Source organism: Trichosurus vulpecula, chromosome 9 (genome assembly GCF_011100635.1).
Source record: "Trichosurus vulpecula isolate mTriVul1 chromosome 9, mTriVul1.pri, whole genome shotgun sequence".
In the NCBI taxonomy this organism is placed as follows: domain Eukaryota; kingdom Metazoa; phylum Chordata; class Mammalia; order Diprotodontia; family Phalangeridae; genus Trichosurus; species Trichosurus vulpecula.
The window spans coordinates 115505809-115522722 of NC_050581.1; the positions used below are offsets into that span (position 1 = coordinate 115505809).

A 16914-nucleotide genomic window follows, 5' to 3' on the forward strand; every position below is an offset into this window, starting at 1 on the left:
ATTTATAGGCAAAGCCAACCTTGTTTTCTTAATGTTGATTATGGGGAGATGGAAAACTTGCTTGTCCAGAGAAAGTAAAATTTGACTCCTTTCCTCTCTCTTCCTCTCCCTTTTCCCTGAAGAACAATCCATTACTATTGTACGAAACCTGAAAGACATGGAAGTGATGGAACCGGCTCCAGCCTGGTTCGAGTGTGAGACCTCCATCCCATCTGTCCGTCCCCCCAAGTGGCTGCTGGGCAAGACGGTGCTGCATGCTGGGCAAGATGTGACCATTGAACAAATGGAGACGGTCCACCGCCTGACCCTCCACCGAACCTGCTCCACCATGACGGGCCCTGTGCATTTCACCATTGGCAAATCCAAGTCCACAGCTCAGCTCATTGTCTCAGGTAACTCCCTTGCTTCCTCCCATGTGCCAAGGTCAGCTGGCCCATGCTTGAAGATAATGCCACACTGTCTGCCTTTGCTGTCTCTCCATCCAAGGACTTGCAGATCCTTTATATCCCTTTATATCCCTTGAACCAGGGCCCTGTCCCTTCTTCTTTCCCTCTGCTTCCTCCTCAGTAACAGGCCATGAATGTCAACACACTCTCATGTTGAGTGTCTAGTATAGAAAATCTCCATTTACCCAGGTGTGGAGATAGATCAATACACAGATTCATTCCAGATCGACAATCAAAATCTCCCTGCTTCAGGTCTCTCCCCACTCTAATTCATGCTCCACTTGGCTGTCAAACTGATTGATCTTCCTAAAACACACATCACCCCACTTATTCAAAAAATTCCAATGGCTCCCTGTTACCTCTAGGATCAAATATAAAATCCTTTGCTTGACATTCAAAGCCCTTCATAACCTGGCCCCTTTCTACCTATCCAGCCTTCCTATATATATATACCTTTTCCTCTTTCAAATACTCCCACAAACTTTGTGATCCAGTGACACTGGCGGCCTTGCTATTCTTCAGACAGCACTCCATCTCCCAACTCTGGGCATTTTCACTAATTGTAGAGACTGGAAAGAGCATTTATTTCAACTTCTTAATTTTGTAGATGAGGAAAAAGAGTCACATAAAGTGAAGTGACCTGCACACAACTTGTAAGTGGCCAGACTTGAATACAGATCTTGGCACCAGAAGATGAGTAGGACTTAGATGGGCAGAAATGAATGGGTGGATAATTAGGAATGGCATTGACCTCTGAGCTCTTCTCCCTAACTCCTCTCAGTTAGAATTCTGTTCCTCTCCCCTTGCTATAACCTGATTCTCTATTTTGAGATCAACAGGGGAGGGAATGGTTAGCTCCATGGCACTAATGAGAGCAAAGTCCCAGGCTTAATTGCCCATCTGGTTTAGTTAGCTTTGAACAACAACAACGAAACCCCAACCAAACAAAAGCTATTTCCTACCCATGGCCATGCCTGACCACCTCACTGATAGACAGGGGCATTATCTTTCTAAGGAATGAGGACTTCAGATGGTTTCTTCAATGTGAGTCCTCTCTCTGCTGATATGGATTGCAGCCCTTCCCATCTCAGGGCAAAGTCTTTATGATGTTCCCTAGCCAAAACAATCTGCCACCACCATCACCCCCATACCCCCAGTGGCTTTAGAATCAGGGTATCTGGATCCAAATACTGCCTCTGACCTTTGCTGTGTAAGTCAAATCACTTAAGCTCCCTGGATCTCAGATTCCTCATATGAAACACATGGGGACTGGAGTAGATGGCCTCTGAGGTACCCCCCATCTTAAGAGCTGAGATCCTATTCCCTATGAACCTGCTGGTGGCAACCACCTGAACAATACTTAGCTAGGTCGATTCTCAGAATGCAAATACACAGTCCATTGCCAGGCCTATATGCAAAGCTTTTGCCTCTTGGCAAGAACTGATAAAATGTATGTTTCTCTGGCACAGTTTTCAAGAATGCAAGGTCACCTATAAGTCCCAAGGAAAGCTTGGGAATGACATTAGTGGAGGCATAGAAAGGATAGTCCATTACATTACAGATGGGGAAATGGAAGATCCAAGAGGTTCAATGATTTGTCGCAATTGTCCAGGGGGATTCTCTTCCCCCGTACCAGGAGGGGAGCTGGGCACCAGGTTCTAGCCTGTTGGTTGCTGAACCATCTTCACTTCTATGATGGTCTGTCCTTCAGATATCCCTGTGCTGCTGATCAGGAAGATGGAGGACAAGACTGGCCGGGAGAAGCAATCTGTGGTCCTCTCTTGTGATTTCAAGCCTGCTCCTAAGGCAGTGCAGTGGTACAAGGGTGACACCCTTCTCGAACCCTCTAACAAATACAAGATGAAGCTGGAGAATCACATGGCAGAGCTGCGGATCCTGAAGCTCACACCTAGTGATGCCGGTGTCTACCGGTGCCAGGCTGGCAACGCTGACAGCAGCGCCACCGTCACCGTGGAAGGTATGGCACTTGATGGGGTCAGGAGCAAAGCAGAGAGGACTAAGGAAACTCTCCATTGACCACATGCCCTGTTCTACTTGGGGAGTTTGACAGAGAAATTGAACCACCTCACCACTTCCCGCATCTGTTATCCTGAAACCTGGAGAAGGGTAGCCATCTAATCTGTGCTGATGTCCTTGCTTAATTGCAAAGTATCTGTATATGGGATGCAACAGCCTTTTGGGCACATCTCTAGATTATAGACCAGGCTGGTGGAGTCCCACCAGCATCTGAATAAGCATTTGTCAGCATAAGCAAAAGTCATTTTCCAGGCTCATGACTGCTCATTGCCTTAAGTTCAGTGTGATGTAACCCTCTCTCCACTCCCACCATGGGCTGCTGATTCCTTGTATAAAACAAATTGTTGTGACTTGAAGCACCCAAGGATTTTTTTTGTCCAACTTATTTTTCCGATGAGGTTCTGTGTGTTCTTGATCCTTGGCCTACTGGATTCCTAGCATCTTTTTTTTTTAATTTTAAGATATTTTATTGATGGATTTTCTTTTCTTTTTTATGCCCATGTTATTTTCCAGTGGCTCCCCCTTTTCCCACCCCACCCCCAATAGAACCTTCCATTGTGATGATTAAGTTTAGTCTAACACTTTGTCCTTATCTGTAAACATATGCCTCATTCCACACCTATAGTCCAACACCTCTATGCCAGGTGGCAAGAGGCACCTGGACTTGATTGTTAGAATGACTTCTTGTTCCTTTCTCTGAAATGAGGCATGGTGGTTGAACCATGATGGTCCTTGCATCTTCTGCTTGTTTTTGTCAACTTTCTGTCTGATCCCAGCCCTACTCCCTACCTATTTAGGAATTGGGATAGTTTTTTAAATAATAATTTTGTTAAGACTCTCTTATGTCAACCTGGGGATGGGCAGATGGGTTTAGGGCTCACTGCTGCTTCTCCACACCTCCAGAGTAAGGAGGGTCCTGAACATAGTTCCCCTGAGAGCTTATTCCTTGCAAATAGGTAAGTGTGGGTGTGCCCTATCTGTTAAGAGGGCCAGAGAGCAGGAATGGCTAATAACTTAACCTCTTCTTCCCTTGCTCTTAAACATTTTGAAAAGAGACCTCCAGTCCTTCCATTCTCACTTTTGCAACCCCTCCCTCCTCCAGGATATGGGTGTGAATGTCAGTTGCTTCTGGGACATTGGTATGTTAATATAACCATAAGCTTAGGCATGCAGGTAGCCAGTGCTGGTGTGGCTTCTCCCATCACTGTTGTGTATCACATGGTAGAATCTTCAAGAATTACTCTGGCCCCCAAAATCTATCACTCTGAAGCCAACCTGGTGATGAGTGTCTGAACTTAGCCTGACTGGCCCTCACGTGAAAGACGTATGGTCACAGAACCATAGAATGTTAGGGCTGGGAGGGACCTTATGGGATTGTTAAGTCCCAGCTCTGCGTTTCGTAGGTGAGGCCATTGAAGTACGGAATAGTTAAGTGATCTGTCTAAGGTTACACAGTCAGTAAGTGTCTGATGTGAGATTCACTTTTTTTTTGGAGGGGGGAGGTGAGGCAATTGGGGTTAAGTGACTTGCCCAAGGTCACACAGCTAGTGTCAACTGTCTGAGGCCGTCATTTTCTGACTTCAAGTGTGATTCTCTATCTACTATGCCACTGCTTCTTTGTTCATTATCACCAGGCCCAAATTCAAAGTCTTTCCAGGCACCATGTTTCATTAGTATGGCTTCAAAGAACCCAAGCTTATCTCTGGAGCACAATGAGGCCTCAGGGAGGACTTTGTAAGGGAGGCTCATGTGCCTTCTATAAATTGTGATCTTTGCCCCACCCCCTGTCTATACTTACTTGCCTCCTCTTCCATGTGTCTTCCCTGACCCCGAGCAGCCCGTGAAGTAGCGGTGATACGGCCCCTTCAGGACGTGGAGACGATGGAGGAGGGCAGCGCCAGCTTCTCATGTGAGCTGTCTCATGAGGATGAGGAGGTGGAATGGCTGTTGAATGAAACTCTGCTCTATAATGACAGCTTTCATGAGATCTCCCACACGGGAAGCTGCCATACACTGGTGTTTAAGCGTGTGAGCCTGGCAGATGCAGGCACTGTGAGTCTCAAGTCGGGCAAGGTGTCCCAGTCAGCCCAGCTGACGGTGAAAGGTGAGAAGGGCTTGTGGGTAGAGTGAGGGGACTGCCTCTGACCAAGTAGCTCTGCATCTCTTTAGAATCCTGTTTCTGATGTGGCTCCTGGCTTGCTTTGAGGAAGGAGAGGGTCTTCACGGGGCAGGGATGGCCAACGACTGCCCCTTGGCTGAGCTCTTAGGGAGGTACCCCCAAGGATATCTCCAAGCCCTCATTCTAGAAAACTGGGTTCTCTTCCTAGCCCAGGTGCTCTCCTAGCAGAGTGAGGGGCCTTCTGGTTGCAGGGAGGAGGGCAGCCTGGGTTTGAGAGCCTCTCCATCCCCTTCAGAAATTCCAAGTTCAGATCCAATTCTGCTCTCAGCCTGTGTGTCCCCAGACTGGAAAGAAATCTCATCATTTCAGTCTAGAACTTTGGAGTTCCCCTTCTCTGGACTTTCTCAGGCTTCCCAAAGGAGAATCAGGCTTGCAAGTCATTTTCAAATATGTCTGACTCCTATACTACTTGCAAAATGACCTGACCCCTTATTCAGGATGTGACGTCCACAACTATCGGATACCTGCTGTGTGCCCAGTACTGGGGTAGGCAGTGCTAGCAGCAAAAACAGGAAAGGACTTGGTGTATACCTTGGGGAGCTCTCAGTATAAGTGGGGAGACAAGACATGTCTAGAACAGTTATAAAGGAAGTCCATGACAGGTGGTACCCGTGATTACATTAAGAGCTGAGGCTATGAGCATTTTACATCCTGTTTTACTTAAAATCCTGCAAGAAGCATTTTACTGAGAATTAAATAAGGGAGGGATCAGATGTGAGTGAGGGGAGTCTGGGAAGGCTTCCCGGAGGAGGTGAGATTAGGCCAGATCAAGGATCACCTCACAGAACTATTGCGAGGAAAGCTCACTGTGCTGGATCTGGAGTCAGGAAGACCTGATTTCAAATCCTGCCTCAGTCAGACATTTCCTGGCTGCAAAGTCATGTAACCTCTCTTAGCCTCAGCTTTCTTATCTGTAAAATGGGGATAATAAGGGCGCCCACCTCCCACGTTTGTTGTGATGATATATGTGAAGTGCTTTGCAAGCCTCAGTTGTTATTACTGTAAATCTGAGACAGCTGTGACGTGATAATAATTGACATGTGTCTAGCTCTTTAAGGTTTACAGTGCTCCATGTATCTCATTTGACATAACAACCCCATGAGGTAGGAGCTATGATGATGGCCCGTTTTATAGAAAAGGAAACTGACGTTCAGGGTCACACAGTTATTAAGTGTTAAAGTCAGGATTTGAACTCAGAACTTCCTCACTACAAGTCAAGGGTTCTCTCTACTACCCACTCTCAGAGGATCTGGGTTTGAGTCCTGACTCTACCACTTATTAGCTCTGTGACTCTGGGCAAGTACTTTTCCCTTTCTGAGATTCAGTTTTCTCATCTGTTAAGAAAATGTTTCATCAGCCTTAAAACAGAATAGAAATTGGGGCTGCTATAATGAATTAGTGGAAGACTAGGGGCTGGTGGTGGGGATGGCAGGGAGAGTTTGAACAAGAGTTTGGGGACAAAGTAAGTCCTATGTGGGAGACTGTGAGGGAGCCAGACTGGCTGGAGCAGAAAGGCTGGATGCAAGGGGGGATGGGTATGGAAAAGCCTTGAATATCCTCTTCCTCTGCTCTCTGACCCCACTATTTCTAAGAACCAGGAAAATCTTTCTGGATAAGGAAGGAATAGGAAGCAGGGTCTGTGGTTCAGACTAGAAGGTAAATGACTAACTAGTTTCTGAAAGGGCAGCAAGAACCTGACATGTACTCTCTCTCCAACCCTCCAGAGAAGCCTGTGGTGTTCCTCAAACCCCTGGATGATATAGCAGGTGAAGAGAGGGGCAAGCTGGCTCTGGAATGCGAGGTCTCCCACCCCAAGGCCCAAGCCATCTGGAGGAAGGATGGTGTGGAGCTGGGCCCCAGTGACAAATATGATATCCTGCACACTGACCGTACCCGGGGTCTTGTGATACATGACCTCTGTCAGGATGATGCTGGCCTCTACACCTGCGACATTGGCACTGACCTGACCCGCTCCCAAGTCAGTGTTCATGGTAAGTGGCCCTCATGTTGAGGGTAGTGAGAAGACCTGAGTTCAGATCAAATACTCAGAATCTGTAAAACAGGGAGTGCACTGCCTACTCTTCCAACCTCATGAGGATGTTGTGAGGAAAAGACAAAAGCTCTGAGTCAAAAGACCTGAGCTCATGTCTCTGCACTAAGGCATATGTTAAGTAGGACTCAGAGGTGTCAAACTCAGGAGCCAATGGCCCCCAAACCAGTGCACCCCCAACCAGATGAACACGTTTAATAAAACAAATAGGAATATAATGCAACATAGTTAATGTTAATTTGTAGTTTTCTAAGTCAATATGCCACCTGCAAAAATCTCCTTTTATTTGAGTCTGGCACCACTAAAGTTGGTCATTTCCTGTCTCCGGCTCTCAATTTCCTTATTGTAAAATGAAAGGATTGGACCAGATTATCTCTAAGGTTCCCCCCAACTCTAAATCTTTTGATCCTATAAGATGGTACTAGTAATATTTGCAGTTTCTGCCTCACAGGAGTCATAGAATCACAGATTTAGAGCTGTGGCCATCTAGTTTAATTCAACCCCCTTATTTTAAAGATTAGGAAAGCTAGGTGGTGCAAAGGATAGAGTGCCTGGAGTCAGGAAGCCTTGAGTTCAAATCCCCCCTCAGATACTTACTAGCTGTATGACCTTGGACAAGTCACTTAGCCCTGTTTGCCTCAGTTTCCTCATCTGGAAAACAAGCTGGAGAAGGAAATGGCAAACCAGTATCTTTGTCAAGAAAAACCCAAAAGGGGTCAGGAAGAGTTGGACACAACTGAAAACAACTCAAGAACAGCAACAACAAAAACTTGCCCGAGGTCACACAAGTAATGTGTAGCTGCGCTGGGATTTGAATCCAGGCCCCCTGCCTTTAAATCCAGAGCTCTTTCACTTTGTAAAATACTATAGACATGTGAGCCATTGCCATTATGAAGAAGAAACCCTGTCAGGTCTGCTTTCACAAAGAGCAAGCATTCTTTACAATTAACACATGAAATTGCTGTGTCTCTGGGCATCGCCACGTTCTATATGTTTGAAAGTTTTTGGTCTAGTAGAAGGAACATTGGATTGGGAATCAGACCATCTGGGGTTGAATTCTGGCTCTGCTCCTTGGATGATTTTAAGTAAATCCCTTTTTGGACCTCTGTTTCCCACTTTGTGAAATGAAGATGGTGTCTCTTTGAGCTCAATGAGCTTATGATCCTACGAGTCTATCAAAGAGACTGAACACCCCGAGTGCTCAGCAAACCCTTTGCTCATTGGGAAGGAGAGCAAAGGAGATGTAGGCTGATCCAGGCACTGACCCTGCTTTCATCAGAATTTAATGTCTCCTCACCTTGTTCCTCTAGAACTGCACATTGGCATCACCAAACGACTGAAGACCACAGAGGTGCAAGAAGGAGAGAGTTGCACCTTGGAGTGCATCCTGTCCCATCAGAGTGCTGGTGATGTGGGCACTTGGACAGTCAATGGGAAGGAGGTGGGCAGCTCTGGCCACTTCCGGGCCTCATGCCAAGGCCGGAAATACACCCTAACACTTCGAGATGCGGCAATGACGGATGCTGGCGAGGTGGTGTTCTCTGTCCGTGATCTTACTTCTAAAGCCTCCCTGATCATCAAAGGTAGGGCCCGGGGCTTGATTGTAAAGTCTCTTCTTGTTCTGTTCTGTTTCTTCCTTATCTTTCTCCCCTCTCTTCCTTCACCATTTCTCCTTCCCTCTACCCTTCTAGCCATAAATTTGTGCCTCTGATGTTGTTTGAGTCATTCTCAGGTACAAGTTTATCCTGTAAGGTTTGAGCACATGGATTGTTTGAGGCTCTCGAGACAGTTGGGGTGGAGGCTGGGGCTGGGGGATAGGGGGATGGACATCTGGGAGCCTCTGCACTATGAAAACCCTGCCATAGGCCTTCCACCCACCTCACCTCCCTCTTCAAATTTTCCTAGGGCTCTTCGTCTGAACTCCAGAATGGCCCCTATCCATTGTCCTGTGTAGCATACATATCTAAGAATGTGTTATTCCCCACCCAGGATCATAGAATTATACAGATTTAAACCTGGAAGGGACTTTATAGACCCTGAAATCCAAGTCCTTCATTTTGTAGATGAGGTACTGAGAGGTGAAGTCATTTACCTAGGATCATGTAGCTAGTAAGTGCCTGAGGTGGACTATGAACCCCGGTCTTCAGACTCCCAGCCCAGGGTCTTATCCACTACAGCAGATACTGCCCAAAATAAAACAGTGAGGAAGTTCTCTCTGGTCTCTGATTGCTTTGGGTTTGAAACTCCTGAGGAGACAATTATAATTGAGGAAGCTTTGCAAAATAGAGAAGGCACCATTGGACTAAAACTGGTCTATTAGATTGTAAACTCCTTAAGGGCAGCAACTCTGCCTTGTCTCATTTTTATATCCCAACCTAGCGCTGAATGCAGGCCCTTGAATGCAGTAGGTGTTTAATTGGTGTTGGGTTTTTTTTAATTGATTGAGGATTCAGGCCAAGTAAGACCAGTACTAATCTTGCAAGCATCCTTTGTCTTTCTTATAAATAATTCACAAGAGAATGATCACCCCCTAAGCCTACAAATTGGCAAATGGCCATCAGTGATCAGTAAATGATGGTTCACAGGGTGATGCTTTCTGTCACATCCCCATGTTGCAACCCTGGTTGTCCAGTGAGCTTGGGCTGCAAGGCTGACCCCCAGGTCCTGTCCTGGGCCACTATGAGTAGAGAAGAATCACAGTGAGGACACCCATCATTCTGTCATTGCAAACCTTCAAGGGCTAGCTACGCAAGCAGCCCTAATCTTGAGTGAGCTCTCCACCCTGCCTTTATTATTATGACGATTCCCACGATATCATGATGACGATTATTATTATGTGGGCTTCTTGTCCTGCTTACTTTATTCTGTATCAGTTCATATAAATCCTGACTCTCAGTTCATTGTTCCAGCCACTATACTGACCTCCTGGGCCGCACATATGCAATTGTTCCCCCCCACCAAACACAACCAATGGCATCTTCTCTGGGTCTCAAGTTGCTTCCCACATGGTAGATTTGGCCTGATGATGCTCAGTCATTTCAGCTATGTCTGACTCTTTGTAATCCCCTTTGTAATTTTCTTGGCAAAGAAACTGGAGTGATTTGCCATTTCCCTCTCCAGCTCATTTTACAGATAAGGAAATTGAGTCAAACAGGGCTTAGTGACTTGCCCAGGGTCCCACAGCTAGTAAATGTCTGAAGCCAATTTGAACCCAGATCTTCCTGACTCCAGGCCTGGAGTTCTATCAACTGCACCAACCTAGCTGCCAGAGAGATTTGGCCCAAACCTGGGAGTTATACATAGAAATGAGTCACAAGAGGCTTTAAAGGAACTAAATATGAAAGGTCTATTGTGATGATTCCCTCTACATTATCATTAGTCTTTCTTGTTATGGCTCTAAATTATTTTTTCTTTCATTTTAAATTATATTGGTCTCTTATTTTTATAGCATCTTCACTTCTGAATATGTCCCTCCCCTACCCAAGCAAGTAGCTATCCTTCATAAAAATGAATAAAAAATTAAAGAGAAAAATAACAAAACTAACCACTACATCAACAGTACACATGGGGCTCCACATCCCTAGTCCTGAACTTTGGCAAAGAAGAGAGATTGACTTTATCACTTCTTTGGGGCCATTAATATTACACAGAGTTCAGTTTTTTCTTTATTTTACTGTCTTTGCCATTTCTGTTGTAGTCACTGGGTAGGTTGTTTTTCTGATTCAAATCAATCAATAAAAGTTTATTAAGTGCCTACTATGTGCCAGGTGCTGTGCAAAGCACTGGGGATATAAAAAGAGGCAAAAGACAGGCCCTGCCCTCAAGGAGCTTACAAAATCTAATGAGGAAAATAACAAATAAATATAAACAAACTATATACAGGATAAATAGGAAATAATTAACAGAGGGAAGACACTAGAATTGAGAGGGTTGGAAAAGGCTTCTTGTTCTGTTTGCTTTACTCTGCCACGTTTCATCTAAGTCCTGACTCTCAGTTCATTGCTCCTGCCACTCCTGGGCTTCACCCTGCTTGGGCTGCATAGACCACCGTTCCCCCATCAAACCCAACAAATAGCAAGCTGCCCAGGGCCTAGTGATGAGTTTAGCTTCATCCCCTGTGTCTGTGCCAAGGCTGCTTGTCAGACAGCACCTATATCAGTGAATGAAGGGGTGGGAGTGTAGATGAATGGTTTTCTCTGAGCTCCCTGGAGTGGTGTTTATTAACACTTTTGCTCTTGATCACCTGGTTTGTCCATTAGCACATCAGAGTGGTTTTCCTAAAAGCAGTGAATTGTGTTTGTGTTTATGCCCTTGATTTTGTTCTTTAAAGAAAACAGTGTGCTAATCCCCTAATTAGAAAGTAAACCTAATTAGAAGGTAAGCCACCAGGTTGAAAATGGAAGTGTTAACATAGGCCTAATCTGATTTCTTGGGAATTCCTTGGCCCTTCCTGGGTCACAATTACCTCTTCAGTAAACAAAGGGGTTGGGCTAAGGTCCTATCCAATTCTAAATTCTATTGTCCGATCCTATGAATTTCCAGACTTGATGAACATGAACTACTTAAGGATCTTAGTCAGAACAGGGAGCTAAGTCACAGCTAGCCCCTCTATCTGGTATCCTGAAGTCCTCATGGTTGCCCCCAGCCCACCTGAGATGCCTCAGGGCTCTTTGGTTGGCTTAAATGTCAGGGACCTTGGTTCTACCAGATGCTGATGTTCCTGCTCAGATTTATCCTCCTTCTTCCTGCACATTTCATGTTGCGTTCACCACTTTCTATCACGTAATTTTGACAAGAGGTATCCTCAGGCCAGGTCCAGAAAAAGAAGGGAAGGCCTCCAGTATGTTGGGTGGACTTTATGTGTTAAACTCTTGGGAGGACATAGGGAAAAGCTGAACAAGATGGTCAGGTGTGGCTAGACTGTGATCTGCTTTGTTGGGTGGAATACCCACACCTAAGAAATCATGGGTCTGTTTGACTATTTTGAGAGAGGTTGGAGTGACTACTTGCTTGAGATGAAATAGTGACCCTTTTCAGGTAGAGCTTGGCCTAAATAGCTCCTCAGATCACTTCCAGCTTTGAGGTTGTGTCATTCTTTTTGATTTTGGGATAAGATGATGAATGAGAGGGGGAAACCATGGCAACCTCTCAGTGATTCAAGGGCAAGAGTCTCAGAGACAGATAATAACCAATGTTTGGTTAGTTAAGGCAGGAGTTGGAGGATACAGTTTGGGAGCTAAGGAAAGAGAGTCTCCTGCTTGGTGCCCGCAAAGGAAAAGCATCTTCTCTGGGTTTCAAGGAACTTCCCAGAGGGCAGATTTGGCCTGAACCTGGAGGCTATACTTAGAAATGAATCATAATAGGCTCCAAAGGAGCTGAGCTGGAAGGGTCTAGCTGGCCTAGGGGCAGAAGCAAAGTGGAGAAAGAAAAAAAGACCCCACTTCTTGGGAATCCAGGCAAGACAAAGAACTTTACTAAGAATCAGGAGTCCTGGGTTCTAGTCCCAGTTCTTGAACTAATTGTGTGATCTTGGGCAGTCACTTCTCACTGGGCTTCTCATTCCTCATGTGTTATTTGAGGAGGTTGGATTGCTTGATCTTTGAGATCTGTCAATCTGGATTCTGTGTTCTAACCTCCGATCTGGGTCAGAGAAAAGCTGAATTCTATAACTAGGGTACATCCCAGACCGTACCTTGAGATTCTTCATATTGGAGTCAGGTGGTTTCTTGTACTCTGAATGACTAGTGGAATATGACATGGTGGACGACTCATTGCCAAGCAAGGGAAGAAGGTCCTGACTCATCAGCTTAGAGAATTCCCTTCATCCCCCACTAAGTGATGGGTGAAGGCAGAGAGCTCTCAGCCTACCTGTCCGTACTTGTTACACCTCAGCAAGCACAGGCATGATTTATTTAATTCAATTCAACAAACACTTAATAGGCTCCTACTCCCTGTAGGACTCTATTCACTCAGTTCTGTGGTTATAAATATGTATCTCTATGTAGAGATACATAGTTACATGCATTGATACATATACCTATATTAATACATATATGTATCTTTACATAGATACACATATTTATAACCACAGAACTGAGTTCTAATATTATGTATTATATATACACAGAGGCATACATATTGCAGATATATAACCATGTATATACATACACTCACCTAGACATGTATATACAGAAATGTGTATAGATATATTTATGTATCTACACGTGGGTACCCATCTATGTGTGTATATGCCCATGTATGTATACCTATGTGAATGTGCATACATAATATATGATATGTATGCATGTATGTTTATATTACAAAGTAGCAGAGGAGAAATCCAAACAATATACTCTAGGAGAATTTGGGGAGAGATTACCTTCAGCTGGGAGGATAAGCGAAGGATTCCTGATAGATATGGCCTATGAACTGAGCCTTGAAGAAAGGGAAGGAATCCAACAGGAAGAGAGGGGAAGAAAGTATGCTGCAGGTGGAAGAATCAGCCTGGGTAAATTCATAGATGCTGGAGCAGATAAGATGAGACTGAGGAATGGCTAGTCATCTAGTTTACCCAGCATCTGCAGTACATGAAAAGAAATAATGTGCAGTAAGTCTAGAAAGGTAGGTTGGAACCAGATTCTTGAGGGCCTTAAATGATAATGAATCGACATTTAATCTTCTAGGCAGTAAGGAGCTATGATAGGATTTGGAGGTAGGGTGACATGGTTAGGTGTATCTAAGCTTAGGTAAGTCAAAGGCCACCCTTCCCCCCCCCCCATCTTCTCCGAATAGAGAGGAAGCTACACACAACAGAAAGACCATGGCTCAGTCTCACATCTGGTTTCTGCTGTTCTTCCTTCCCACACCCCAACCCCATCTCCTGCAGAGAAGCCAGCATCCATAACCAAGCCCCTGGAGGACCAGAGGGCACCAGCTGGGGAGGATGTGACCTTAAGCTGTGAGCTCTCCAAGGCAGGTGCCACTGTGAGGTGGTCAAAGGATGGCAAAGCAATCAGAAAAGGTCCCAGATATGACCTGCGCTGTGAGGGCTCCCAGGCCGTTCTTGTCATCCGTGCAGCCTCCCTCAAGGACACTGGCGAGTACACATGTGAGACTGAGGCCTCGAAGAGTAAAGCCACCCTCCGGGTGGAAGGTATGTACTCAAGATTGTTGGATGTTTTTGCCTCTCTCTTTAAAAATAACATTTTAGGGGCAGCTAGGTGAGCATAGACCCTGGAATCAGGAGGATCTGAGTTTGAATTCGGCCTCAGACACTTGACACATACTAGCTGTGTGACTCTAGGCAAGTCACTTAACTCTGATTGCCTTTCAAAAAAAAATAATAAAAATAACATTTTACTGATCCCTTTTGTTTTGACCCTGAAATCTGACATACTCCACCTGCCCCTGCTTCCTCACTCTAAGGACTTTCCTTTGTACAAACAAAAAACAACACAGTTTTGCTCCACTCTGGTTATTTGCTCCAGCATGGTTGTTTTTTTTTTTTAATTGGGAGGGGAAATGAGAGAGAAGAGCTAGTGATAGGGTTACACATATACAAAAGAAAGAATGAAAAGATTGTCACTGAAACTTTTTCAGTGCTCAGAAGAAAACTGAAGGAAGTTCAGTGGACAGCTTTGAAAGTAACATGTCATTTTATTATATATATGTGTATGTATGTATATATATATATATATATATATATATATATATATACTAAAAAGCAAGCTGTACTTACTAGGGATTTGCATTTTTACCTATCATCCTTTTGCCTATTCTACTTAGCACATGGAAATTTGGGGGAGTATTCATTAAATTCAGAAGATTTTTTTTTTAAAAGACAGTTATATAAAACCAGCTGACATAGCAACTGAGTCTAACAGTGATGCAGATAATCCTCTTTACCAAGAGGAAGGATATGCAACCTAAATATGAAAGATCGCATGAGAAGAAACAATGTATTTTTCCTCCCTCCCACATCTACTTCCCCCAAAGAAACACAAAATCCTTGTAATCAATATGCATACTCAAGCAAAACAGATTCCTGCATTGGCCATATCCAAAAATGTCTCGTTCTGAACTTTGAGTCCATCATCTCTCTGTCAGGAGGTAGGTAGCATGCTTCATCTCTGGTCCTGGGGACTCCCTGTTGGTCATTGTACCAACCAGAGTGTTTAAGTCATTCAAAGTTGACTGTTTTCACGGTGGTATCATTATTGTATAAATGGTTCTCCTAGTTCTGTTTATATCACTACTGATCAGTTCATAAAAATCTTCCCAGGTTTTTTCTGAACTCTTAGTCATTTCTTATGGCACAACACTATTCCATTATAGTCATATACTATAATTTGCTCAGCCATTCTCCAAATGATGGACACCCTTTAGTTTCCAGTACTTTTCCACTACAAAAAAAGAGCTGCCGTAAATATTTTCGTACTTAGGAGTCTTTCTCTGCTCTCTTTGGAGGATGTCTGGGTCAAAGGGTGTGCAGAGTTTAGTAATTTTGGGGATACTTCCTATGACATTCTTCTAGAATGGGAACCCTTTCTTCCAGCCTCCCTAGTAGTTTATGGGCTTATCAAACATTGGATTGCCGGATTAAATTGTTTCTGGGTTTCTTTTATCTATCTAGTTTTCCCTTGTTTCTCTTTATAGAGGTTATGCCTCTGGCATGAAGCATTTTCTGTCTGTAATGGCCTGGCTGCGTGGAGTAGCTGCACAAGGGAGAGGACTCAGCTTGAGCTTTGTTTTATTGAGTTTCTGCCCCTAATAACAACTCTTATTTTCATGATGCTTTAAAGTTCAAAGCACTGTTTTTATGCAACTCTATAAGGCAGCACAAGATTTTTATCCCTATTTTATAGATGAGGAAGCTCAGGCTCAGAGACATTAAGTGACTTGCCCAGGGTCCCCCAGCTATCTAAGTGTCTGAGGTGGGATTTAAACTCAGTTCTTCTTGACTCCAGGTCCAGGGCTCTATCCACTGTATCATCTTGCTGCTACCTTTCTGGGCCTGAATTCCCTTGCCTGTAAAATGAGGGGGTTGACTAGATGATCCCCAAGGTCTCTTCCAGCTCCTGTGATCTTTTGACTGAATTAGTCTTTGAGATCCCCTTCCTGGGTACTGGTGTGTACAAAAAGATTGGGGAGTGAGTAAGGGGAGAAAAATGGAGTCGAGTCTTCTTAGTGTTTCATCTTGTCCTCATTTTTCAGAAAAGCCCAATTGCTTCACCAAGGAGCTGACAGATGTGAAGGGTGAGGAGAAGGGCACGGCGGTATTTGAGTGTGAGACAGAGAAGCCAGCAGCAGCTGTGACATGGCGGAAGGGTATCACAGAGCTCCGGGCCACGAAGAAGCATGCGCTCAGCCAGGCAGGCACAGCCCTGAAACTCACCATCTCCACCCTGGAGAAAGGAGACAGTGACACCTATACCTGTGACATTGGGGATGCCCAGTCCCAGGCTCAGCTTGTGGTACAAGGTGAGAACTGTAGAGAAACATGCTACTCGTTGCCCAGAGGCCCTTTAAGAGATAGCCTATTTTCCAGAACAGATTCAGGGAAATCCTGGGCCTCCCCCCATTGTGCCCTGGGCTTTACTATGTCATACACACACACACACACACACACACACACACACACACACACACGCATGCATGTGCACACGCACATACATACACATGTATATATATATGCATATACAATAAACATACGTGTGTGTATACATATACATACAGGTATCTGAGGCCATGGGTCTTGTTATAGGCACACACTTGTATGTGCACTTACATGTATGTGAATATGTGTATAGATACATATGCCTACATACAAGCATGCATACATGTAGACATCTGGGGCCATAAGGCTCATTGATTATAAGATATGTGTGTTTATTCATGTAGGTATGTGTATGTATGCACAGACACACATACATACACATGCACATAACACACGTGTGTATGTATGTATATATAAATAATGGGAGTCAGGGATATATGTACACATATATCTGACAATAATGGAAGTCAAGGATATATGCATATACATGTATACATATGTATATGTGGGTGTATATATATATATACACCCACATATAGGAATCTGGATAGACCATGGAGCTTTTTATAATCTCCCATTCACATACACATATATTTTTGTGTGTTTACATATGTGTAGCAACAATTCAGCACCAGCACAGGTTCTT

At 44.4% G+C, this 16914-nt stretch overlaps 1 protein-coding gene across 1 annotated transcript in view; it reads left to right on the plus strand.

Annotated features, from left to right (window-relative positions):
• Positions 1 to 16914, plus strand: part of OBSCN (obscurin, cytoskeletal calmodulin and titin-interacting RhoGEF) — a 330114-nt gene that overhangs the window by 105718 nt on the left and 207482 nt on the right. Inside the window, exons 35-41 of the mRNA XM_036739619.1 lie at positions 123 to 392; positions 2158 to 2424; positions 4321 to 4587; positions 6387 to 6653; positions 8023 to 8295; positions 13599 to 13865; positions 15926 to 16192. Coding sequence (XP_036595514.1) covers positions 123 to 392; positions 2158 to 2424; positions 4321 to 4587; positions 6387 to 6653; positions 8023 to 8295; positions 13599 to 13865; positions 15926 to 16192 — 1878 coding nt within the window. The remainder of the gene's footprint in view (positions 1 to 122; positions 393 to 2157; positions 2425 to 4320; positions 4588 to 6386; positions 6654 to 8022; positions 8296 to 13598; positions 13866 to 15925; positions 16193 to 16914) is intronic.